This window comes from Pantherophis guttatus, chromosome 7, assembly GCF_059756535.1.
Source record: "Pantherophis guttatus breed Tessera chromosome 7, ASM5975653v1, whole genome shotgun sequence".
Taxonomy (NCBI): Eukaryota; Metazoa; Chordata; class Lepidosauria; order Squamata; family Colubridae; genus Pantherophis; species Pantherophis guttatus.
The window spans coordinates 2,697,817-2,719,165 of NC_142069.1; the positions used below are offsets into that span (position 1 = coordinate 2,697,817).

At 46.1% G+C, this 21,349-nt stretch overlaps 1 protein-coding gene across 1 annotated transcript; it reads left to right on the forward strand.

Annotated features, from left to right (window-relative positions):
* Positions 1-896: 896 nt before the first annotated feature.
* On the forward strand, positions 897-20,467 carry LOC117658993 (carboxypeptidase A2). Its single transcript, XM_060689357.2, has 11 exons — positions 897-1,164; positions 2,158-2,239; positions 4,252-4,386; positions 4,937-5,035; positions 8,690-8,791; positions 12,106-12,207; positions 14,283-14,393; positions 15,507-15,597; positions 16,772-16,971; positions 18,162-18,246; positions 19,634-20,467. Exons 1-11 carry the CDS (start codon positions 1,100-1,102, stop codon positions 19,819-19,821), a joined length of 1,260 nt encoding a protein of 419 aa, XP_060545340.1. The 5' UTR covers positions 897-1,099; the 3' UTR covers positions 19,822-20,467.
* Positions 20,468-21,349: the final 882 nt, after the last annotated feature.

The window sequence follows — 21,349 nt, forward strand, 5'->3', positions numbered from 1 at the left end:
AGTGAGTCACTGAAGTTGATAAGTTAGTAACCCTGTTGTTAAAGTGAATCTGGCTTCCCTGTTGGCTTCGCTTGTTAGAAGGTCGCAAAAGGGGATTGCGTGACCCTGGGACGCTGCGGCCGTCATAAAGATGAACCAGTTGCCAAGCCCCTGAATTTTGACGAACGCACAAAGTGTGGAAAAATGGTCATAAGTTACTTCCTTCCGTGTCCTTGTAACTTTGAACAATCACTAAAACTGTGGAACTACTTGCCACCAGAAGTTGTGTTATTATTATTATTATTATTATTATTTATTCAATTTATATACCGCCCTTCTCCTAGTGGACTCAGGGCGATGCACAGCCAGAACTAAAATACATAACAATACAAAATTTAAAATTAATTAAAAGGATATTGTATTATCCTTCCTTCCTTCCTTCCTTCCTTCCTTCCTTCCTTCCTTCCTTCCTTCCTTCCTTCCTTCCTTCCTTCCTTCCTTCCTTCCTTCCTTCCTTCCTTCTCCATCTTCAGAGGTTTTCAAGAAGAGATTGGACAACCATTTCTCTGAAATGGTGTAGGGTTTCCTGCCTGAGCTGGGGGTTGGACTAGAAGACCTCCGAGGTCCCTTCCGACTCTGTTATTCTCTGGAATCCGAAAGCGGGAAGAAGAAAGGAAGAGAAAAATGTCCACCTTGAAAGAAGACAAGAAGGAAGCCAACTCAGCTTTCCTATCACCTTATGGTGAAGCGAGGTGGATCCTACAACTTCCCTTAAAAATGTGCCTTCTCCCCCTACTCCACGCCCCCAGGAGAAAAAAACAACGAATTTCTGAGTCACATCCACCCTTGCCAAAACAGCCTTGGGCCATTTCGTGAAGCGAGAATCAGGGTGTGTAGCTACACGTAGGTTACTAATCAAACAATACCTCTACCCTGAAATGATTATCACTCTTGCGTTGTTTTTGGCCGCCTCTTAGCAAGGAAGTTTGCTCGTCTCTGGGAATTGTAGCAGATGGGAGCTCTTTAGGATATGACCTAAGAGTAGATTAGCTGGGGATCCGTTTCCCATAAATACAGCTCACCTGGACCCTTGAGGATCCACTTCCTGGATCTTTCCACCATGAAGCTGATCCTGTGGTTTGGAGTTTTGCTCGGGGTCGCCTGGAGCCTGGAAACGTTTGAAGGGTGAGCTAGCTAGCTTGCGTCGTGGTTTGGCGATGTCTAGTGTAGGGAGTCTCCAAATTTGAAACTTTGAAACCGGGGGGACTTCAACTTCCAGAATTCCCCAGCCAGCTTTGCTGGCTGGGGAATTCTGGGAGTTAAAGTCCCCCGGTCTCAAAGTTACCACGTTTGAAGACTCCTGGCCTCGTGTGTTGGTGGGGTTTTCTTTCCTGGATTTGTTGAAACCGGGCAAGCCTTTTCGGAAGACGCTTTGATGAGGATTTCAACAAGGATCAGGGGGTTGGACTAGATGACCTTCAAGGAACTCCTTCCAACTCTAGGATTTCAAATGCGGTAGATTTCCTGCTGGCTCCCCGCATGAGGCTAAACCGTAACATGGTTTGCTTGTTTGTAGATTATAGTAGGGTGTTGCAGGGGACTCGGCTGATATTGCAAAATCTCCATTCCCACCCCATTCCAGGGGAAGGATACTGCAACATCTCCATTCTCATTCCACTCCAGTTGAAGGATACTGCAAAATCCTCATTCCCTCCCCACTCCTGGGGGAAGGATATTGCAAAATCTCCATTCCCACCCCACTCCAGGGGAAGGATACTGCAAAATCCACATTCCCTCCCCACTCCTGGGGGAGGGATATTGCAAAATCTCCATTCCCACCCCAGTCTGGGGCCAGCCAGAGGTGGTATTTGCCGTTTCTCTGAACTGCTCAAAATTTCCGCTACCGGTTCGCCAGAACCTGTTAGGACCTGCTGGATTTCACCTGTGGTATAGGGTTTCCTGCTTGGACTAGAAGACCTCCAAGGTCCCTTCCAACTCTCTAATACATTTGCAAAAGGCCCCCCTGTTTTGCTCATGGTGTAATTATCCCCCAAAACTCCCACAACCAGTTGGATTTTACCTTCTAAAAGGTGACACTCAATGACACTCAATGAAGGCCCGGCAATGGGTCAAACTGGATGAAACATTAATGCTTATTTTGATTTTTGGCTCTCTCAGTCACCAGGTTCTTCGTATGAAGCCGTGCAACAAGGAACAGATTGAGTTGCTCAAAGAATTGGGAGGCCGGGAACATCTCCAGGTGTGTGAATTCACCCAGGGTACCAATCCCAGTACAGGTAAATCCTCGACTTACGACCACAATTGAGCCCAAAATGTATGTTGCTAAGCGAGAAATTAGTTAAGTGAGTTTTTGTCCCATTTTGCGACTTTTCTTGCCACCGTTGTTAAGTGGATCACTGCAGTTGTTAAGTAAGCAACACGGTCGTTAAGTGAACCTGGCTTCCCCCCCATTGGCTTTGCTTGTAAAAGAGGATCGCACAACCCCCGGAATACTGGAACCGTCGTAAATACGGGTCACTTGCCAAGCTTCTGAATTTTGATGACGGGGCTGTGAGGATGCTGCAATGGTCGTTAAGTGTGAAAACTGGTCGTACGTCTCTTTTTTCTGTGCCGTTGTAACTTTGAACAGTCGCTAAACGAATGGTCGTAAATCGAGGACTGCCTGTATTCTAATTAAACTAATAATTCTGACCTCATGCGACCTTCCTACCCCTAGGAGTCGAACCCTCCCAGGATGGGGTGAAGAGTAGGACGGTTGTGGTTTAACTTCCTGCCAAGTTGCCCAACAGGTTGCTAGTGGGGAGGTGTGCCTCTCTTAAGTGTTGGTTGAGTTAGCCTCCTGCATCCCAAAATAAGTCGTGGATAAAGAGAGAGGAGTGATCAATATTTCCAATAGATCCATCCTCACCTAGTGTTTAGCCAGTTTCTTCTGACCCAGATCCCCAAATACGACAAACCCTCTGAAGTGAACTCAAAGATTCCTTTTTTAGGGACGCCGGCAAAAAGTTTCTCTCTCACCGCAAGCTAACACAATTCTGTCCGGCAGGGAGATGAATAGTTGTCTGCCCCACATATTCATCTCCGCCCCCTGCCTTTTATCCCCAGAGCTAGGGTGGGACTTCCCTAGCAATGGTGGCTCTTCCGTCCCGAGGACCGGCCCATAGATTTCCACTGCTCTCCTCTCCTCTGCTTTCTGCATGTCAGGCACAGGACCCAGCTGCTCCTCTTCCTCCTCATCAGCCACCTCCAGACCTGGGGGCTGTTGACTCTCCATCGGAGGGCTGACGGATGGCCCAGGCTCCGCCTCTCTCTTTCCGCCAGCTCCATTCCCTCTTCCCCCTCGGAGCTCCCAGGTTGCCTTGATGCTGACCCCGACTCCCATACCTCCTTCTCCTCCTCTGATTCGGCTGCCAGAGGGGCCAGCGGTCGATAGGCGACAACACAGTCCTTGATTTACAGCCATTGGTTTATTGACGGTTCGAAGTGACCATCCCACTGAAAAGTTGACTTATGACTGGTTTTCACCCTTACAACCGTTGCAACTTCTCGAGGGTCAGAGGGTCAAAATTCAGACGCTTGGGAACTGGCATGTACTTATGACGGTTGCAAGGGTCCCAGGGTCATGTGATTCCCTTTTGGCGACCTGACAGGCAAAGTCAATGGGGAAACCAGATTCACTGAACAGCTGTGTGACTTTCTTAACAGCCGCAGTGCTTCCATTAACGACCGAAGCAAGAAAGGTGCTTAAAATGGGGCAAAACTCACTTAGCAAATGTCTCACTTGGTCACATAAATGTCAGGCTCAATTTGGGGTCATAAGTCGAGGACTATCCGCGTTCACTTTCCTACCATCAACCGCCCCCCCCCCAAAAAAAACGTGTAGCATCCACAGTTTTTAAGGCAGTACCACGGTTGCTAAGTGAATCCGGGCCTCCCCCATTGAGGTCAGAAGGTCACAAAAGGGGATCACATGACACTTACAATCGTCATAAATGCAAATCAGTTGCCAAGCGTCCGAATTTTGACCCCGTGACCATCGAGAATGTGCAACGGTTGTAAGTGTGAAAAATGGTTGTAAGTCACTTTTTTCAGTGCCGTTGTAACTTCGATCAGTCGCTAAACAAATGGTCGTAAATCGAGGACTACTTATAGCCCTTTCCTTTAAACATGTGGATTTTTCTCTTTTTTAAGGCATATTTTGAGACGACCTTGCCTCTTTCACTGGCTTTTTTTTTTTCTTCTTCTTCTCAGCTGGATTTCTGGCGGTCTCCTTCGTACCCCAGAGAATCAGTTGATCTCCAGGTCCCCTTCACTTATCTCCAAGCTGTCAAAGTCCTTCTGGAGTCACACCGGATCGAGTACTCAATCCTGATCGAAGATGTGCAGGTATGGTGGAAGTGGGGCAAAAAAATATATCAATAAACGGGATTGTTATATGGAAATATTCTCCGTGCAACATATTTGGACCACACGTCCCATCGGTCCTCTTCCTAAGAAGTACAATAACAATCATGTTTGGTTCGGGGCATTGTGGGGGAGTAGGGGGTGAGGGTAGGTTGATGTGTTGAGTTGTGAGAGGTTTACATGTGTTCCTCTGGATGAGGGTTTCTCAGTTTTAGCAATTTGAAGATGGGTGGACTTCAACTCCCAGAATTCCCCAGCCAGCTTTAAGATAGGTGGACTTCAACTCCCAGAATTCTCCAGCCAGAGTTAAATTAAGTGAACTTTAATTCCCAGAATTCCCCAGCCAGCATTAAGATAGGTGGACTTCAATTCCCAGGATTCTCCAGCCAGCTTTAAGATAGATGGACTTCAACTCCTAGAATTCTCCAGCCAGCATTAAGATAGGTAGATTTCAACTCCCAGAATTCCCCAGTGACAAACAACAGGCGAACAAATCTGATTTTAATCCCTGTGACCCACGTTCTTCTTGTAGGCCCTGCTGGATGAAGAATCTCGAGAGATGCGCTGTAACCGTCAAAGGGAATACGGCAGCACGAATTTCAACTACGGCGCTTACCATAACTTGGATGCAGTAAGTCGCTTCAGAATGCTTTGGCTTGCATGGGGCCTGAATCCAATTATTCACAGAATTTTACTACTGGTTTACTACTGAAAATGTGAGCATGTATGCGTACGGCGTGGCTAAATAGGACGGCATAGCGCTGGGCCAGGTTGCCACTGAACTGGCTGAATACCACCACTGCCTGAATCTCTCACTCAGAGGAACCGTTATATACAGGGAGTCTTTGACTTACAACTGGCATGGGGGCCAGAATTTACGTCGCTGAGCAAGGTGGTTGTTAAGTGAACCAAACCCGGTTTTATGAATTTTTTGGGGTGGTGTTGGAAGAAAAATCCAGTTCCAAGCCAGGAATAAAATGGAGGCTGATTAAGAAAGAAAGGTCCATTTATCGATGAGCAGAACAAACACACACACACACACACACACACACACACAGAGTGTGCAGTTCTGGGATAACTGACAAAATAGATTTGAGAGTATCTTTTTGATTCCTAAGGGGTCATGTAGGGGTCATGGCTGGCTCTATAGGCAAAAAGGGAAATGCAAATCCTAGGTGTTTTTCTGAGCTAATCTTGTCAACTTTGGCTTGCCTAATTGTATTGCTTATCAGGAGTTTCTGTCTGACCCAGTCTTTCTGAATGGATTATCAAATCTGCCTTTCCCCATTTCTCCTTTAGGGGAAATATTCTATCCTGCCTTTTTGATATTCCCCCAAATATTTCATTCTCTAGGAGGGTGGGTGGGTGCTGACTTTCTACAAGGGGATGGTTGTTAAGCGAATCATTGCCGTTGTTAAATGAATCGTGCTGTTGTTAAGTGACCTTCGTTAACTTTGCTCGTCAGGAGCCAGCTGGGAACATTGCAAAAGACAATCGTGGGAAGTCTCCACCGTTGTAAATACATGCCAATCCTCCAAATTTTGATCATGTAACTGTGGGGAATGCCGGGATGGTTGTAAGTGTGAGGAGTAAGTAATTTTTTTCCCCAGTACTGTTGTAACTTCAAATGGACATTAAATGAATATTCATAAGTTAGGGACCACCAGTATATGAGAATCTAACAAGCAATGATTTAAAGGCTTGCTTTGTGCACTGTTGGTGGTGAGCATTGCAGGATATTCAGCGCTGGCACTCAAGGTCCTCATTTAGTGACCGAAAGGGAATTTAATGAGCACAGCAAGGTCCATGGTGCACAAACAAGGCCCATGGGTTTTAATTCAGCTGTCATCCATGTGCGACGGTCAGAGGAGATGACACATCACACCCCTCAAGCACAGGTAGTCCTCAACTTATAACAGTACATTTAGTGACCGATCGAAATTACAATGGCACTGAAAACTGTTTTTCACACTTATGACCGTTGCAGCCTCCTCACGGTCACATGATCAAAATTCAGACGCTTGGCAACTGGTTCCTATTTATGATGGTTGCAACTTGGGGTCAGTTGATCTTCTTTTCTGACCTTCTGACAAGCCAAGTCCATGGTGGGGGGGAGCCAGATTCACTTAACAACCAGGTTACTGCACTGATTCGCTTAAACAAAAGGTCGTAAAATCGGGCCAAATTTTCACTCCACCGATGTCTTGCTTAGCGACAGAAAGGTTGGGCTCAGTTGTGGTCGTAAGTCGAGGACCAGCTGTATCTAGGTATGTGATGGTGAACCTATGGCGTGTGTACCACCGGTGGCACGCGGAGCCATATCAATGGGCACATGAGCATTGCCCTAGCTCAGCTCCGGCACGCATGCGCACGCCGGCCACCTGATTTTCGGGCCTTCCGGGCTCACCGGAAGTCAGCAAATGGGCCGTTTTTGACTGGAGGCTCTTCGGGGCGGTGGGGAAGGCTGTTTTTGCCCTCCCCAGGCACCAAGAAAGGCTCTGGAGCCACGGGAGGGGAAAGAATGGGACTTCCAGTCCCATCGTGGCATCGTGTGCCAAAAATGGGGGGAGCACGGAGGGTGGGGCACATTGAATTATGAGTGTGGGCACGGGCAACCCCTTCCTCGCGACCCCCGCTTTTGGCAAACAGGTTAGCCATCACTGATCTAGGCCGTCGGCTCGAAGATGAAGCAAACACGGTTACTCAAAAACACGGACGGAGGAGAACCGAAGGTGGCAATTAGCTAACCACTAGGCAAGATGGCTCTTTACAGCAAGAGTCACTTCCGGTGAGACGACTGACTCTATAAATTTGAGAAATGCATAAATAAACACGTTCCTTCGCAGTTTGGGTGGAGATGGCCTCATTTTTGGGGTGGGGAGGGATGAATCACAAGTGTCCATCACTCAGGGATGTGATGGGGTGACAATTCCTGCCCAGAGGTGGCAAAAAAGTCAAGATGGCGTCCATAACTCTACCGGCAAATAACCGTCTATTTTTTTTTTTAACCCGTGTTGCCTTCAGTCGCATGTTTGCGGCCATTGCCTCGAATTTTGGGGACCTTCCCTCTGTAGAGACACCTGATTGGACGGGTGACTTCAAAGTTTGTAGTTCTAGAACAGTGTTTTTTTTCAACTTTGGCAACTATAAGATGGGTGGACTTCAACTCCCAGCATTCCCCAGCCTAGCCATGGAATTCTGGGAGTTGAAGTCCACCCATCTTAAAGCATATTGGCTGGGGAATTCTGGGACTTGAAGTCCAGATATTTTAAAACTGGGGAATTTGGAACTTGACATCCATTTATATTAAAGCATGCTGACTGGGGAATTCTGGGAGTTGAAGTCCATTCATCTTAAAGCATGCTGGCTAAGGAATTCTGGGAGTTGAAGTCCACCTGTCTTAAACAGGCTGGCTGGGGAATTCTGGGAGTTGAAGTCCATTCATCTCAAATTTGCCAAGTCTGAGAAACACTGGTTTGGACTAAAAAGGCAATTTATACAGCAAACAGGTGAATTTAACTTTAACTGAAAAGGTGTATCCTTTTCTATCTGCTCCCCAAATTCTGTCTGTCTTCTCTAATAACAGAATAGAATAGAATAGAATAGAATAGAATAGAATAGAATAGAATAGAATAGAATAGAATAGAATAGAATAGAATAGCGGAGTTGGAAGGGACCTTGGAGGTCTTCTAGTCCAACCCCCTGCCCTGGCAGGAAACCCTACACCACTTCAGACAAATGGTTATCCAACCTCTTTTTAAAAACTTCCAGTGTTGGAGCATTCACAACTTCTGGTGGCAAGCTGTTCCACTGGTTAATTGTTCTAACGGTCAGGAAATTTCTCCTTAGTTCTAGGTTGCTTCTCTCCTTGATTAGTTTCCACCCATTGCTTCTTGTCCTGCCCTCAGGTGCTTTGGAGAATAGCTTGCCTCCCTCTTCTTTGGGGCAGCCCCTCAAATACTGGAAGACTGCTTATCATGTCCTCCCGAGTCCTTCTTTTCCTTAAACTAGACATACCCACTTCCTGCAACCGTTCTTCATATGTTTTAGCCTCCAGTTCCCTAATCCTCTTTGTTGCTCTTCTCTGCACTCTTTCCAGAGGCTCCACATCTTTTTTACATCGTGGCGACCAAAACTGGATGCAGGATTCCAAGTGTGGCCTTTCCAAGGAATTATAAAGTGGTATCAACACTTCACGTGATCCTGATTCTGTCCCTCTGTTAATGCAGCCCAAAACTGCGTTGGCTTTTTTGGCAGCTTTTTTTCTCCTTTTTCTCCTGCTTAGATTTATCGAGCGATGGATGATATTGTGACTGAGCACCCCGAGATTGTGAGCAAACTCCAGATTGGAAAGACCTATGAAAACCGACCTATGTTTGTCCTCAAGGTAATATACAGTATTTGTGTCTGTGTATTAAAATCTTGAGAGGATTATTATTATTATTATAAATTGTTATTCATTAGACATGAAACTCAAGTCAACTGAACATTTAAAAATGTAGCACCAATATTATTGACTGGCGCTGATGGTTGATACGGGTTATTATTTTCACTATTATTATTATCACTTTTATTCTTTAAACATGAGTCAATTGGACATTTAAAAATGTGTCACAAATACCAGTGACTGGTGCTAATGGCTGATCTGGGTTGCTGCCAGCATCCTAGGTAGTGTTGTGGCTCCATTGCCTGAGCCTGGGCTATCGACAGATGCAGACTCTGAGAGTGAAGGAGAGGAGTTGGCAAGGCCTCCCTCTCCAGGACCCTCCTCTCTGGCAATGCCTCCAGAGGACACCGAAGGCCAAAAGATAGGCCCAGAGCCAAGCACGTCCCCGCAGCCACAGGTGCACAGCGATGAAGAAGATAAGTGCTGGCTGGACCCTCGGCAGAGGCGCAGGGAGAAGCGTGCGCAGCAGAGGGGAAGGCGTGCCAGAGATTAGCTGAGTCACTGGACCACACCCCACAGGGTATAAATGTGGGTGTGGTGGCCGGTTCAGTTTGTGATGAGCAAAAACTGGAAATACTCCATGATCTCTGCGTTACTGGACTTTGCCTGCTTTATCGGACTGCATTTGGACTAATCCTTGTATTGTTGACATTCTGCCTGCTTTATCAGAATGCTTGCAGTCTAATCTTTATTTTGTGTGAGTAAAGTCTGAATTGGCAGCTAGCCACTGGGTTGCTGCCAGCTTTATCATCAAAGAGTTTTGTCATGTGGCTTATTAACTCTGGGCCATCTGTGGGGGTGCGTGCGTGGTACGGGGACAGAACAGGTATCAACCAAGTACCTTCTTAAGATGTACGATGTTCCAAGTAGCGCAGTTTTTTTGCAGTTCCACTGATGATGAAAGCTGCAATTTCTTGATGTGTTTTGTAAAATTCTTGGACATGGTACCAAGTACCCCGACAGTATCACTGTCACATGCGTTTAAAAAGTGAATTAAAAAAAATAATAATATGGGAATTAAACTAGGTCCGATTTAGGAATTGCTGCATTTTGACTGCTGCATTTTGACCAAGACAATTCCAGGAATTAAATCACCAAGATCATCTTTGAAAAAAAGATGCATAACAGTTTGGTATGCACAGCATCTTAAGAATGAACACACGTATTATATTCACAAAGAGAGGGTGTGTATTTTAAAGGGGGAAATGGCTGCCTTAGAAGGATATTAAAAAAAAACGCTAACAAAACTGGTTACAGGTTCAAACTGTGCTCGTCAGAAAGCAATGGGGGATAACTACAATTGCAAATTAATGCAGAATAACTGCAAATCATATTCAGATGCTTATTAAGACACATTTTAAAGTGGTTAATTTATTGCGTTGCAGGTTCCAAAGGCTTTATTCAACAAATCATCATCTGTCACAGGCTTAAATGCAATTAAACTGATATTTGGATTTAAATGGATTTACTTTAGCACTGAACTATTTTCTGTACCAATGGTTCTCAACCTTGGCTGCATTTAAGAGGGGTGGACTTCAACTCCCAGAATTCCCCGGCTGGAGGATTCTAGGAGTTGAAGTCCACCCCCGCCTCTTAAAGTGACCAAGGTTGAAAAATCACTGCTGTACACGTTGAGATGCTGACTCTGAAAAAGCACAAATTATTTCGTATTGTTGCAATTTTTCCTGGCCATTTTTATATTATTTTAATAATGAAACTTATTATTATGTATACTGCTTATCTATAATAAATTTGGCAACCTGTCCTTATCACGGAAGACTTCTAATCCATTTTAGATTAGCAATAGCCCTTAGATTTATATACCGCTTCACAGCCCTCTCTAAGTGGTTTACAGAGTCAGCCTCTTGGCCCCAACAATCTGGGCCCTCATTTTACCCACCTCGGAAGGATGGAAGGCTGAGTCAACCTTGAGCCAGTGAGATTCGAACTGCTAGCTGTCGGCAGAGTCAGCCTATAATACTGCATTCTAACCACTGTGCCACCTTGCCCCTTCCTTCCTCCCTTCCTCTCTCCTTCCTTCCTTCCTTCCTTCCTTCCATCCATCCATCCATCCATCCATCCATCCATCCATCTTTTCCTTCCTTCCTTCCATCTATCCATCTTTTCCTTCCTTCCTTTCTCTTTCTCCTTCCTTCCTTTCTTCCATCCATCCATCCATCCATCCATCTTTTCCTTCCTTCCTTCCATCTATTCATCTTTTCCTTCCTTCCTTTCTCTTTCTCCTTCCTTCCTTCCTTCCTTCCATTCATCCATCCATCCATCTTTTCCTTCCTTCCTTCCATCCATCCATCTATCCATCCATCCATCTTTTCCTCCTTCCTCTTTCTCATTCTTCCTTCCTCCCTTCCTCTCTCTTTCCTTCCTTCCATCCATCCATCTTTCCTTCCTTCCTTCCTTCCTTCCTCTCTCCTTCCTTCCTTCCATCCATCTTTTCCTTCCTTCCTTCCTTCCATCCATCCATCTTTTCCTTCCTTCCTCTTTCTCATTCTTTCCTTCCTTCCTTCCTCCCTTCCTCTCTCTCCTTCCTTCCTTCCATCCATCTTTTTCTTCCTTCCTTCCTTCCTTCCATCTTTCCTTCCTTCTTTCCTTCCTTCTTCTTTCTCATTCTTTCCTTCTTTCCTTCGTTCCTTCCAGTGCTTTTATTGAGTCAACTTTTTGCCCCCAACCATCTGGGTCCTCATTTTACCCACCTCGGAAGGATGGAAGGCTGAGTCGACTTGAGCTGGTGGGACTTCAGCTGCCAAACTGCTGGCAATCAGCAGTCAGAAGAAATAGCCTGCAGTACTGCACTCTAACCACTGCGCCACCGCTTTTTAAATTTAGATTTTATTGTTTTATTAGTTTAGTTTAGTTTAGTTTATTAGATTTTTATACCGCCCCCTCTCCCGAAGGACTCGGGGCGGTGAACAGCCAAAGTTAAAAACATACAATATAAACAATTAAAATACGTTTAAAACAGAATTAAATCTAAAATGGCTCCCCAATTTAAAATGCCTTACCCATACCCCTATAAAAAGACGAATTTAAAATTTAAAAATTTAAAATTTCCACATTTAAAAAGGGGGAAGATTTAGGCCATTAGTTAGGCTATTAGTTTTAGATTTGATTGTTTTTTTATTTGATCGTGTCTATCGTTGGCTGTCATTCTGCATTGCTGTTTTGTGGTGTTTTATTGCAAAATAATTTCCAAAAAAACCGGATTATTGGTAAAAGTCCACATTCTGTCCGAACAGTTCAGCACCGGAGGAAACAGACGACCTGCCATCTGGATCGATGCTGGGATTCACGCACGAGAATGGGTGTCCCAGGCCACGGCCCTCTGGACAGCTAAAAAGGTCAGCGGCTATGGAATGGCGGTGGTGGGAAGGTTTCTCTCTGGCTCCGCCCACTTTAGGGACTGGCCACGCCCACTCAAGGCAGGGCAACTATTAAAGGCATCACATGATGGGAGGTAGTCCTCATGAGGGGGTCTTTTGGTGCTCGCAGATGTTTTCTGACCCAACTAGGGAACATCATCAGTGCTAGAAGGGAAGGGGGGGTTGGGGAGAGGAGGAGGAGGAGGAGGAAGAGGAGGACTGTGGGGTCCTTGATTCCCTCTGAGCTTGCTTTTTTCTTGCAGATGTGTCAGTACCCAAAGTAGGTAACACCGTCAGGTCATCCACAACGTATGACCGTAATTGAGCCCAACGGTTCTGTTGTTAAGCGAAACATTTAAGTGAGTTTCGTGACCTTTCTTGCTCTAGTTGTTAAGTGAATCACCGCAGCTGTGAAGTTCATAACGCGGTTGTTAAGTGAATCAAGTTTCCCCGTTGACTTGGCTTGCCAGACGGTCGCCAAAGGGAATCGCACGACACCGTAAACGTCATTGATATGAGCCAGTGGCCGAGCCTCTGAATTTTGGATCACATGACCATGCCATGAGGATGCTGCCATGCCAACGGTCACACAAAACCGGTCATGGTGCTTTTTTTTCCAGTGCTGTTGTCACTTTGAACGGTCACTAAATTAACCGTTCTAAGTCGAGAACCACCCACCTGTATATCGGGGTGCAAAGCGGGGCTGATCAGCTTCTTAGCTGAGGTTGCAAAATTTCCAAAAGTTGGGGTATACCAGGGGTCAGCAACCTGCGGCTCTGGAGCCGCATGTGGCTCTTTCATCCCTCTGCTGCGGCTCCCTGTTGCTGGTTGGCTCCACAATTGATAGAGCTTTCGGTTAGGAAAGGTAGAGGAAAAAGGACGCCGTGCTAGGAGGAGACTCTATGGTGGGGGAACCGGACTTCCGGTCAGCAGAGGAAAAAGGACGCTGTGCTAGGAGGAGACTCTATGGTGGGGGAACCGGACTTCCGGTCAGCAGAGGAAAAAGGACGCTGCGCTAGGAGGAGACTCTATGGTGGGGGAACCGGACTTCCGGTCAGCAGAGGAAAAAGGACGCTGCGCTAGGAGGAGACTCTATGGTGGGGGATCCGGACTTCCGGTCAGCAGAAGAAAAAGGACGCTGCGCTAGGAGGAGACTCTATGGTGGGGGAACTGGACTTCCGGTCGGCTCCAGAATTGAATGGGGGGGCTTCCGGTTAGGACTTTTGTGGCTCTTTGCGTGTTTAAGGTTGCCGATTCCTGGTGTATATACCCACGGCACTATTCCTCAAACAAAGTGCAAAAATAAGGATGGAACAAAACTCCCTTTTGTGTACAAGGAAGCGGGAGGATTTCAGGCTTTAACCATGCAGAGACATAGAGTTATTGTGGGGGGGCTGACCCCCACAGGAAGGACACCCTCCCCCCCTCCCAAGCTGGATGCGAACTGCGTGCGGATGAAAGTTTGTTTGTTTGTTTTTTTTGTTTTTATTAAATTTATATACCGCCCTACTCCCGAAGGACTCAGGGCGGTGAACAGGCACAAAATAAAATACATAGATACAAAAGTTAGAAACATAATTAAAACCAGATAAAATAATTTAGCCCGAGACAATTAAAAAATCCCAATAATTTAAAACAGATTAAAATTTCGATTTAAAAGAATTTTTAAAACAGGGGAGAAAATTGGGCCAGGCCGGCTTGCTGGAATAGGAGGGTCTTAAGAGCACGGTGGAAAGTGTGCAGATCCGGGATCCTCCGTATCTCCAGGGGGAGCTCGTTCCAGATAGTGGGTGCCCCCACAGAGAAGGCCCTCCCCCTGGGGACCGCCAGTCGACACTGCTTGGCCGACGGCACCTGGAGGAGCCCCTCTCTATGATACCGGTGGGAGGCCATTTGTGGTAGTTGGGTATGAAGCCACAAGGAACTTCTGGGAAGGATCAACAGCTGCAAAAAAGAAAAATGCTTGCGGGGGAGATGGGGGACTTTCCCCCCCAAAGAAAGTGTGGGCCCTGGAGTTGCACCCCACTTTTTTTTTTAATTTTTTGTCTCCCCAGATCGCTTCTGACTTTGGGAAAGATCCGTCGCTGACCTCCCTCCTCAACCAAATGGATATTTTTCTGCTGGTGGTTGCAAACCCTGATGGATACGTCTACTCTCACACCACAGTGAGTATCTGATCCCGAATTGCAGCAGGAGATCTCGTTTTTCCTCGTCTTGATCAATATTTGCCAACCTTGGCATCTTTAAGAGGGGCGGGGTTGTGGCCTGTTGGCCGCTGGCCCCTCCAGCTGCCAAATCAGAGGAGGGGGAGGAGGTGGCCTGGGAGTCGGGGTCAGCATCAAGGCAACCTGAGAGCTCCGAGGGGGAAGAGGGAATGGAGCTGGCAGAGAGAGAGACAGAGGTGGAGCCTGGGCCATCCATCAGCCCTCCGATGGAGAGTCAACAGCCACCATTAATGGAAGTGGCTGATGAGGAAGAGGAGGAGCAGCTGGGTCTGGTGCCTGACACACAGAAGGCAGAGGAGAGGAGAGCAGTGGAAATCTATGGGCCGGTCCTTGGGACGGAAGAACTAGCGAAGCCCCACATTAGCTCTGGGAATAAGAGGCAGGGGGCGGAGATGAATAGATGGGGCAGACAACAATTCATCTCCCTGCCGGATGGACTTGTTAGCCTGCGGTGAGAGAGAAACTTTTGCCGGGGCTGCCGGCGCTCCTAATAAAGGAATCTTTTGAGTTCACTTCAGAGGGTTTGTCGTGTTTGGGGAGCTGGGTCAGAATAGGTGGACCTTAACTCCCAGAATTCCCCAGCCAACTGTGGGAATTAATCTAGAAGAAGGGTTATCCCCAACCTGTGGGCTGCGGCCCACGAATGGGCTGTAAAGAGTTGGGAAACCGGGTCGTGGAAACGGCCGGCGAGCAGGTGCATGCACGAACATCCTCACTTGTGCGAGCAGCGGGTGAGTGCGCGCATGCTCCATTTAAGTGCACGCTTGCTTGCTGCTCACTTAAAGGAAGTGTGCACTCGCTCACACGCTGCTCGCAGAAGTGAGAATGTGTGTGCGTGCACCGTCACCGGCTGTGCACACCGCTTGCACAAATGGAGCTCCACGTGGGTGTACTTGTCCGCTGCTCGTGCGGTACCACCCTCTCTCCCCTCCACCGGTCCACAAAGTTGGAACCGTTGAGGAAACCTCTGATCTAGAACCTCTCGACGCAATGACATTTTATTGTTGGTTTGTTGTCGCTTCTAACGGCACCCCTTTCCCTTCCGTGATCCAGAATCGTATGTGGCGAAAAACCCGGTCCAGAATCCCTGGCAGCCAGTGTGTTGGTGTCGATCCCAACCGAAACTGGGATGCCGGCTTTGGAGGTAAGTTAGGCATTGCTTTTGTCTGCAGCGAGTTCTTGCATTGGCTGATGCTGGTGTTAGGTAGTCCTTGACTTACAACAGTTCCTTTTGTGACCGTTTGAAGTTACAACCGCACTGAAAAAGGTGACCTATGACCAGTGGTGGGTTTCAAATTTTTTTTACTACTGGTTCTGTGGGCGTGGCTTGGTAGGCGTGGCAGGGGAAGGTTACTGCAAAATCCCTATTTCCTCCTGATCAACTGGGACTCCGGAGGCAGAGAATAGATGGGGGCGGGGCCAGTCAGAGGTGGTATTTACCGGTTCTCCGAACTACTCCAAATTTCCACTACCTTCCAACTCTGTTATTCTGTTCTTTTCATTTGTGCCAGTAAAATTGGGGAGGTGGGGGGGGGGGGGAAATAAGAAAAACTCCACGAGGGTCATAAGCATGAATATCGGTTCTCAGTCATTTTGAAACACTGCTGTTGCAACTTTGAACCATCGCTAAACGAACGGTTGAAAGTCGAGAAGTGCCTGCATTTCTCTCGAGTGACCCTAGACAGGGATAAGTGCTAATATGCATCTTATTATCCAGTTGGGGAAAATTGGGGTCTTTGAGTAAAGCACCTTGGGGTGGGTTTTACTACCGGTTCGCAATGGGATCGTGTGTGCAGATTGCCGATGACGACATCCGGGCAGTGGTGGGATTCAGCCAGTTCACACCTATTCGGGAGAACCGGTTGTTAACTTTCTAAGCAGTTCGGAGAACCGGTTGTTGGAAGAAATCTTATTTTGTTTTTTTCCAATTTACAGGGCTAATCCTGTAAGGAAGGCAGGGAGGAAACATTCTGGTGTTGTTTCTAGCCTAATCTTACAGAAACTGCCTCTCTGGTTAACCCTTGTTACATTGTAACAGCTAAGGCGAAGCGCCCATCGACGTGAGTGACGTTGAGTTGGCCATGCCCACACAGTCACATGACCACCAAGTCACGCCTACCTAGCTGGTCTTTAGGGCAGAGAACCGGTTTTTAAATTATTTGAATCCCACCACTGCATCCGGGGCGGGGGGTGGGGCCTCCCGTTGGTTTTACTACCGGTTCTTGCAAACCGGTTCGAACCGGGGACAACCAAGCCATTGCTTTGGATTCTAGTTGTGTTTTGACCGGGTTCATTTGCATTTCCCTCCACCCCGGCAGGACCCGGCGCCAGCAACGACCCCTGTTCCGATTCCTACCGCGGACCCAGCGCCAACTCGGAAGTCGAAGTCCGCTCTATGGTGGATTTTGTCAAGAGACACGGGAACATCAAGGCCTTTATCAGCATCCATAGCTACTCCCAGTTCCTGATGTACCCCTATGGCTATAAGTGCACCAAGCCTAAAGACGCAGCAGAACTGGTAAGGCTCCGGGTTCACGGAAGGTGACCCTCGTGGGGTTCGCTTGCCTTCGGCTGAGTGGCTGCGTTCCCACGACCGGCAGTGCTTCAGTTGCATCGTCCTAGCTGCCATCTTGCCTTTTTTTTGACCCCCATTGTGTGCGTATCTCTGCTTTCTTTTTCTGACAAGTTTTATTGTCCCCCCCAATACATATTGTTTGAAATAGAGTATTGACCATATCGTATCCTATCATATATAATTCATCATATCCAAATATGTTTTACTTAGTTACAATTTCTGCCAAAGTGTTCTTTTTCCATATTTGTTAATCGAATCTTAATTTTTCTATTCATATTTTTCTAAACAGTATCTTCTTTCACCTTCAAATTCTATTTTTTTTTCTATTCTTAATCGTATGCATTCTCCTTAATTTTATTTTTTATTAATTCAATCTTTATTTTAATATATTTAAACGTGTTCGGGGACGCCTTTCTTCCATTTCATCTTTTTTGTTTTACAGCAATCTTTCTTCTCTTTCTCTTCCTCTCCCTCTCTTCTTTTGTCCTTCCTACCTTCTTCTTCCCTTCTCTCCTATTCCTTCTCTACTTCCCCTTCCTTTCTCCCACTCCTCCTTTCCTCCCCCCATCTAACCTTCCCTCCTACTCTTAATCCCCTTTCCTTTCTTCCTCTCTTCTTCCCTTTCTTCTGTTCCTCTCTCTCCTTCTCCCTTCCTTTCTTCCCCTCCTCCTTTCCTCCCCATCTAACCTTCCCTCCTACTCTTATTCCCCTTTCCTTTCTTCCTCTCCTCTTCCTTCTTCTGTTCCTCTCTTTTCTTCCCCTCCTCCTTTCCTCCCCCATCTAACCTTCCCTCCTACTCTTATTCCCCTTTCCTTTCTTCCTCTCTTCTTCCTTTTTTGTTCCTCTCTCTCCTTCTCCCTTCCTTTCTTCCCCTCCTCCTTTCCTCCCCCCATCTAACCTTCCCTCCTACTCTTATTCCCCTTTCCTTTCTTCCTCTCCTCTTCCCTTTCTTCTGTTCCTCTCTCTCCTTCTCCCTTCCTTCAATCTCCCTACTCCTTCTTCTATCTCTCTCTATTGTTGTGTTCATTTTCAATTCATTTTTTTTCTATGGTGTCCAGTCATCCCCGTTTTTCTCTCCCTTTATTGCATATATTCTCTGCTTTCAAGGGGTTAATTTCTGATTTTCTTCCTAGGATATGGTGGGAAAATCAGCCGCCAATGCCTTGACGTCGCTATACGGTACCCGGTATAGAGTGGGGCCCATCTGCTCGGTCATTTGTAAGTTTGGGGATGTATTTCAGATGGGGGGACTCTTTTGGGGGTGGGGGGCTCGGGGGTTCTAGGGTTTAGGGTCTGGGGCAGCGTTTCTCCCTCTTGGTAGCTTGAAGAGGTGTGGATTTCAACACCCAGAACATACCTCTTCATGTTGCCACGGTTTAGAAACACTAGTTCTATGCAGTTGAAGTCCTCTTCCAGGAATTGAAGTCACGTTTTTAGAGGATTATGGACAGTGTAGTACCTTTAGAAGATATTCAGATCTTGCCGTATTGCAGGAAGATGTGCATGTATATTTATCTATATACCACTCTCTCTCTCTCTCTCTGTATCTATCTATCTTTCATCTATCTATCATCTATCTCTATCATCTCTCTCTCTCTTTCTCTCTCTCTCTCTGTCTGTCTATCTTATCTGTCATTCTATATCTGTCTATCTACTCTATCTATCTATCTATCTATCTATCTATCTATCTATCTATCTATCTATCTATCTATCTATCTCTATCACCTCTCTCTCTTTCTCTCTCTCTCTCTCTCTCTATCATTCTATATCTGTCTATCTACTCTATCATTCTATATCTGTCTGTCTATCTATCTATCTATCTATCTATCAATCATTATCTACCCTGTTTCCCCCAAAATAAGACATCCCCTGATAATAAGCCCAATCGGGCTTTTGAGCGCATGGCAATACGGCCAAGCGCTTATTTCAGGGTTCAAAAAAATATAAGACAGGGTATTATTTTCGGGGAAACACAGTATCTATCTATCTATCTATCTATCTATCTATCTATCTATCTATCTATCTATCTATCTATGCTTCTCTCTCCCCCCCTCCCTTCCCCTCCCTCTCTCTCTCTCCTATCTATCCATCTATCATCACCTACAATCCATAGGGTATCTATAGGGTAATGAAATTAAAAATACTAAACTGGGTTAGTTTTAATCTGGATCGTTTGCGTGGGTCCCTCGTCTTCTGCATGAGGAAATCAGAAAAACATTATAATCCAATGGATTCTCTGAATCCAGGACAAGCATTAATTCAACAACCGTGTTAAGGAGGTTGTGCGAATGGAAACCCGGGGTGTAGAACCGCATGGTCTCCAGGTGTTTTGGGACAACCACAGTCTGCTCATTTGGTAGATGGTGCAGATGTTCTAGATTTGTCTAAGCAGGGCTCTCCAAAATTGGCAACTTTAAGACTTGTGGATTTCAACTCCCAGAAATCCTCAGCCAGCCATGTTGGCTGCAGAATTCTGGGAATTGAAGTCCACAAGTCTTAAAAGTCGCCAAGTTTGAAGTCCCCTGGTCTCTACTGTCCCTGCCTAGTAGAGATGCAAACTAACCAAGTTTGCTTAGACCCATGTTCTCGTGCGCCTTCCTTCTAGACCAAGCCAGCGGTGGAAGCATTGACTGGAGCTACGATTACGGGATCAAGTACTCCTTCGCCTTTGAGCTGAGAGACACGGGGCGCCATGGTTTCCTCTTGCCGGCCAAACAGATCATCCCCACTGCTCAGGAGACGTGGTTGGGCCTGAAAAAGATCATGGAGCACGTGCGAGATAATCCCTACTGAGGACTAGAAGATCCGGGAGAAGACAGGATTTTGGCTTCATATTCTTACTCTAGAAGGAATCTGATGATAGGATCGACAGATCCCTTTAGATGCCCATAAAAGAGAGGGGGGAAAAATCAGATTTTCAATAACCATCAATAGGTCAATTCAAATAATGGCCACTGGGGGCAGCAGAGGTGCAGAAATCTCTTTGCAGTTGCTGCCCCCTAGTGGTCACTATGTTTTTTTGCAGTCCGGATCTGATATGCCTAAACTTATTAAATACAGTACAGTCTCATCGTGATGGCCTCTGATGTGTTTGGATTACAACTCCCAGAATCCTCTAACCCGACAGGGTGGCGAATTTAACAGCAAGCTTCTTACTTGAATGGATTGGGACTGCATTGCCCAGCATCCCCAGACTGCAGTGGAGAATTCTGGGAGTTATAATCCTAGCTTGTCTGAAGGTCATCGAGCAATGATGTTCTAGCATATTTAGCAGTTAAGGAATGAAGGCAAATGTTGTCCAGACCTAAATTTTCCCTTTTTTTTTGTTATAATTCTCATGTGGTTTCTGTGACAACTAGACATGAATATTGTAGATTAAACCTTCTTGAGATGTTCCTTCAGCACTTTATCAATAAATCCTGCTTCCAATTGTCCTCTAGATTTTGTCTTCATTTTTCTTCACTATGGATTCTCTTAATGATGTGACTTGTGGCCCTGGGTATACAGCTAGTCCTCGACTTACGATGACAATTGAGCCCCAAATTTCCACTGTTAAGCGAGACAGTTGTTCAGTCAGCTTTGCCCCATTTTACGAACTTCCTTTCCACAGTTGCTAAGTGAATCACTGCCGTTAAGCAAGTTACATGGTTGTTAGGTGAATCTGGCTTCCCCGTTGCTCGTCAGAAGGTCGCAAAAGGGGATTGTGTGACCCGGGGACACTGCAACCGTCATAAATATGAGTTAGTTGCCAAGCATCCAAATTTTAATCACGTGACCATGGGAGGATGCTGCAACAGTCGTAAGTGTGAAAAACAGTCATAAGTCACTTTTTCCACTGCCATCGTAACTTTGAATGGTCACTAAATGAACTATTTATAAGTCGAGGAACACCTGTAACTTTGATTCGTTTTGTGAAGTCCTGGGTGCTCTCTGAGCTTGGTTGCAGATATTTGGTTGCAGATATTTCATTACCCAACGAGGTCACATCATCAGTGCTAACAGACACATAGAGAGAAGTCACATTTACACACCATTCAAAAGAGACAATAGAAAAGCCAACCAAAAAAAAAGACATCCTCTCCAGCAGTCAATAGAAAAGCAGGGATTAACACCAGACAAACAAGCAAGCAAGCAAGCAGAAAACAATAACCCAATCAACCAAGTCCAGAGAGCATCAAGGACTCCATCAGTCAACCCTGAGCTATAGAGATTGATTGGTTGATTAATTAATTTATAAAATTTATTTGCCGCCCATCTTGTATCCAACAATGACCTTTTACTGATTAATTTTATTTGTAATTTAGTAAATTGAGGGAAGGCA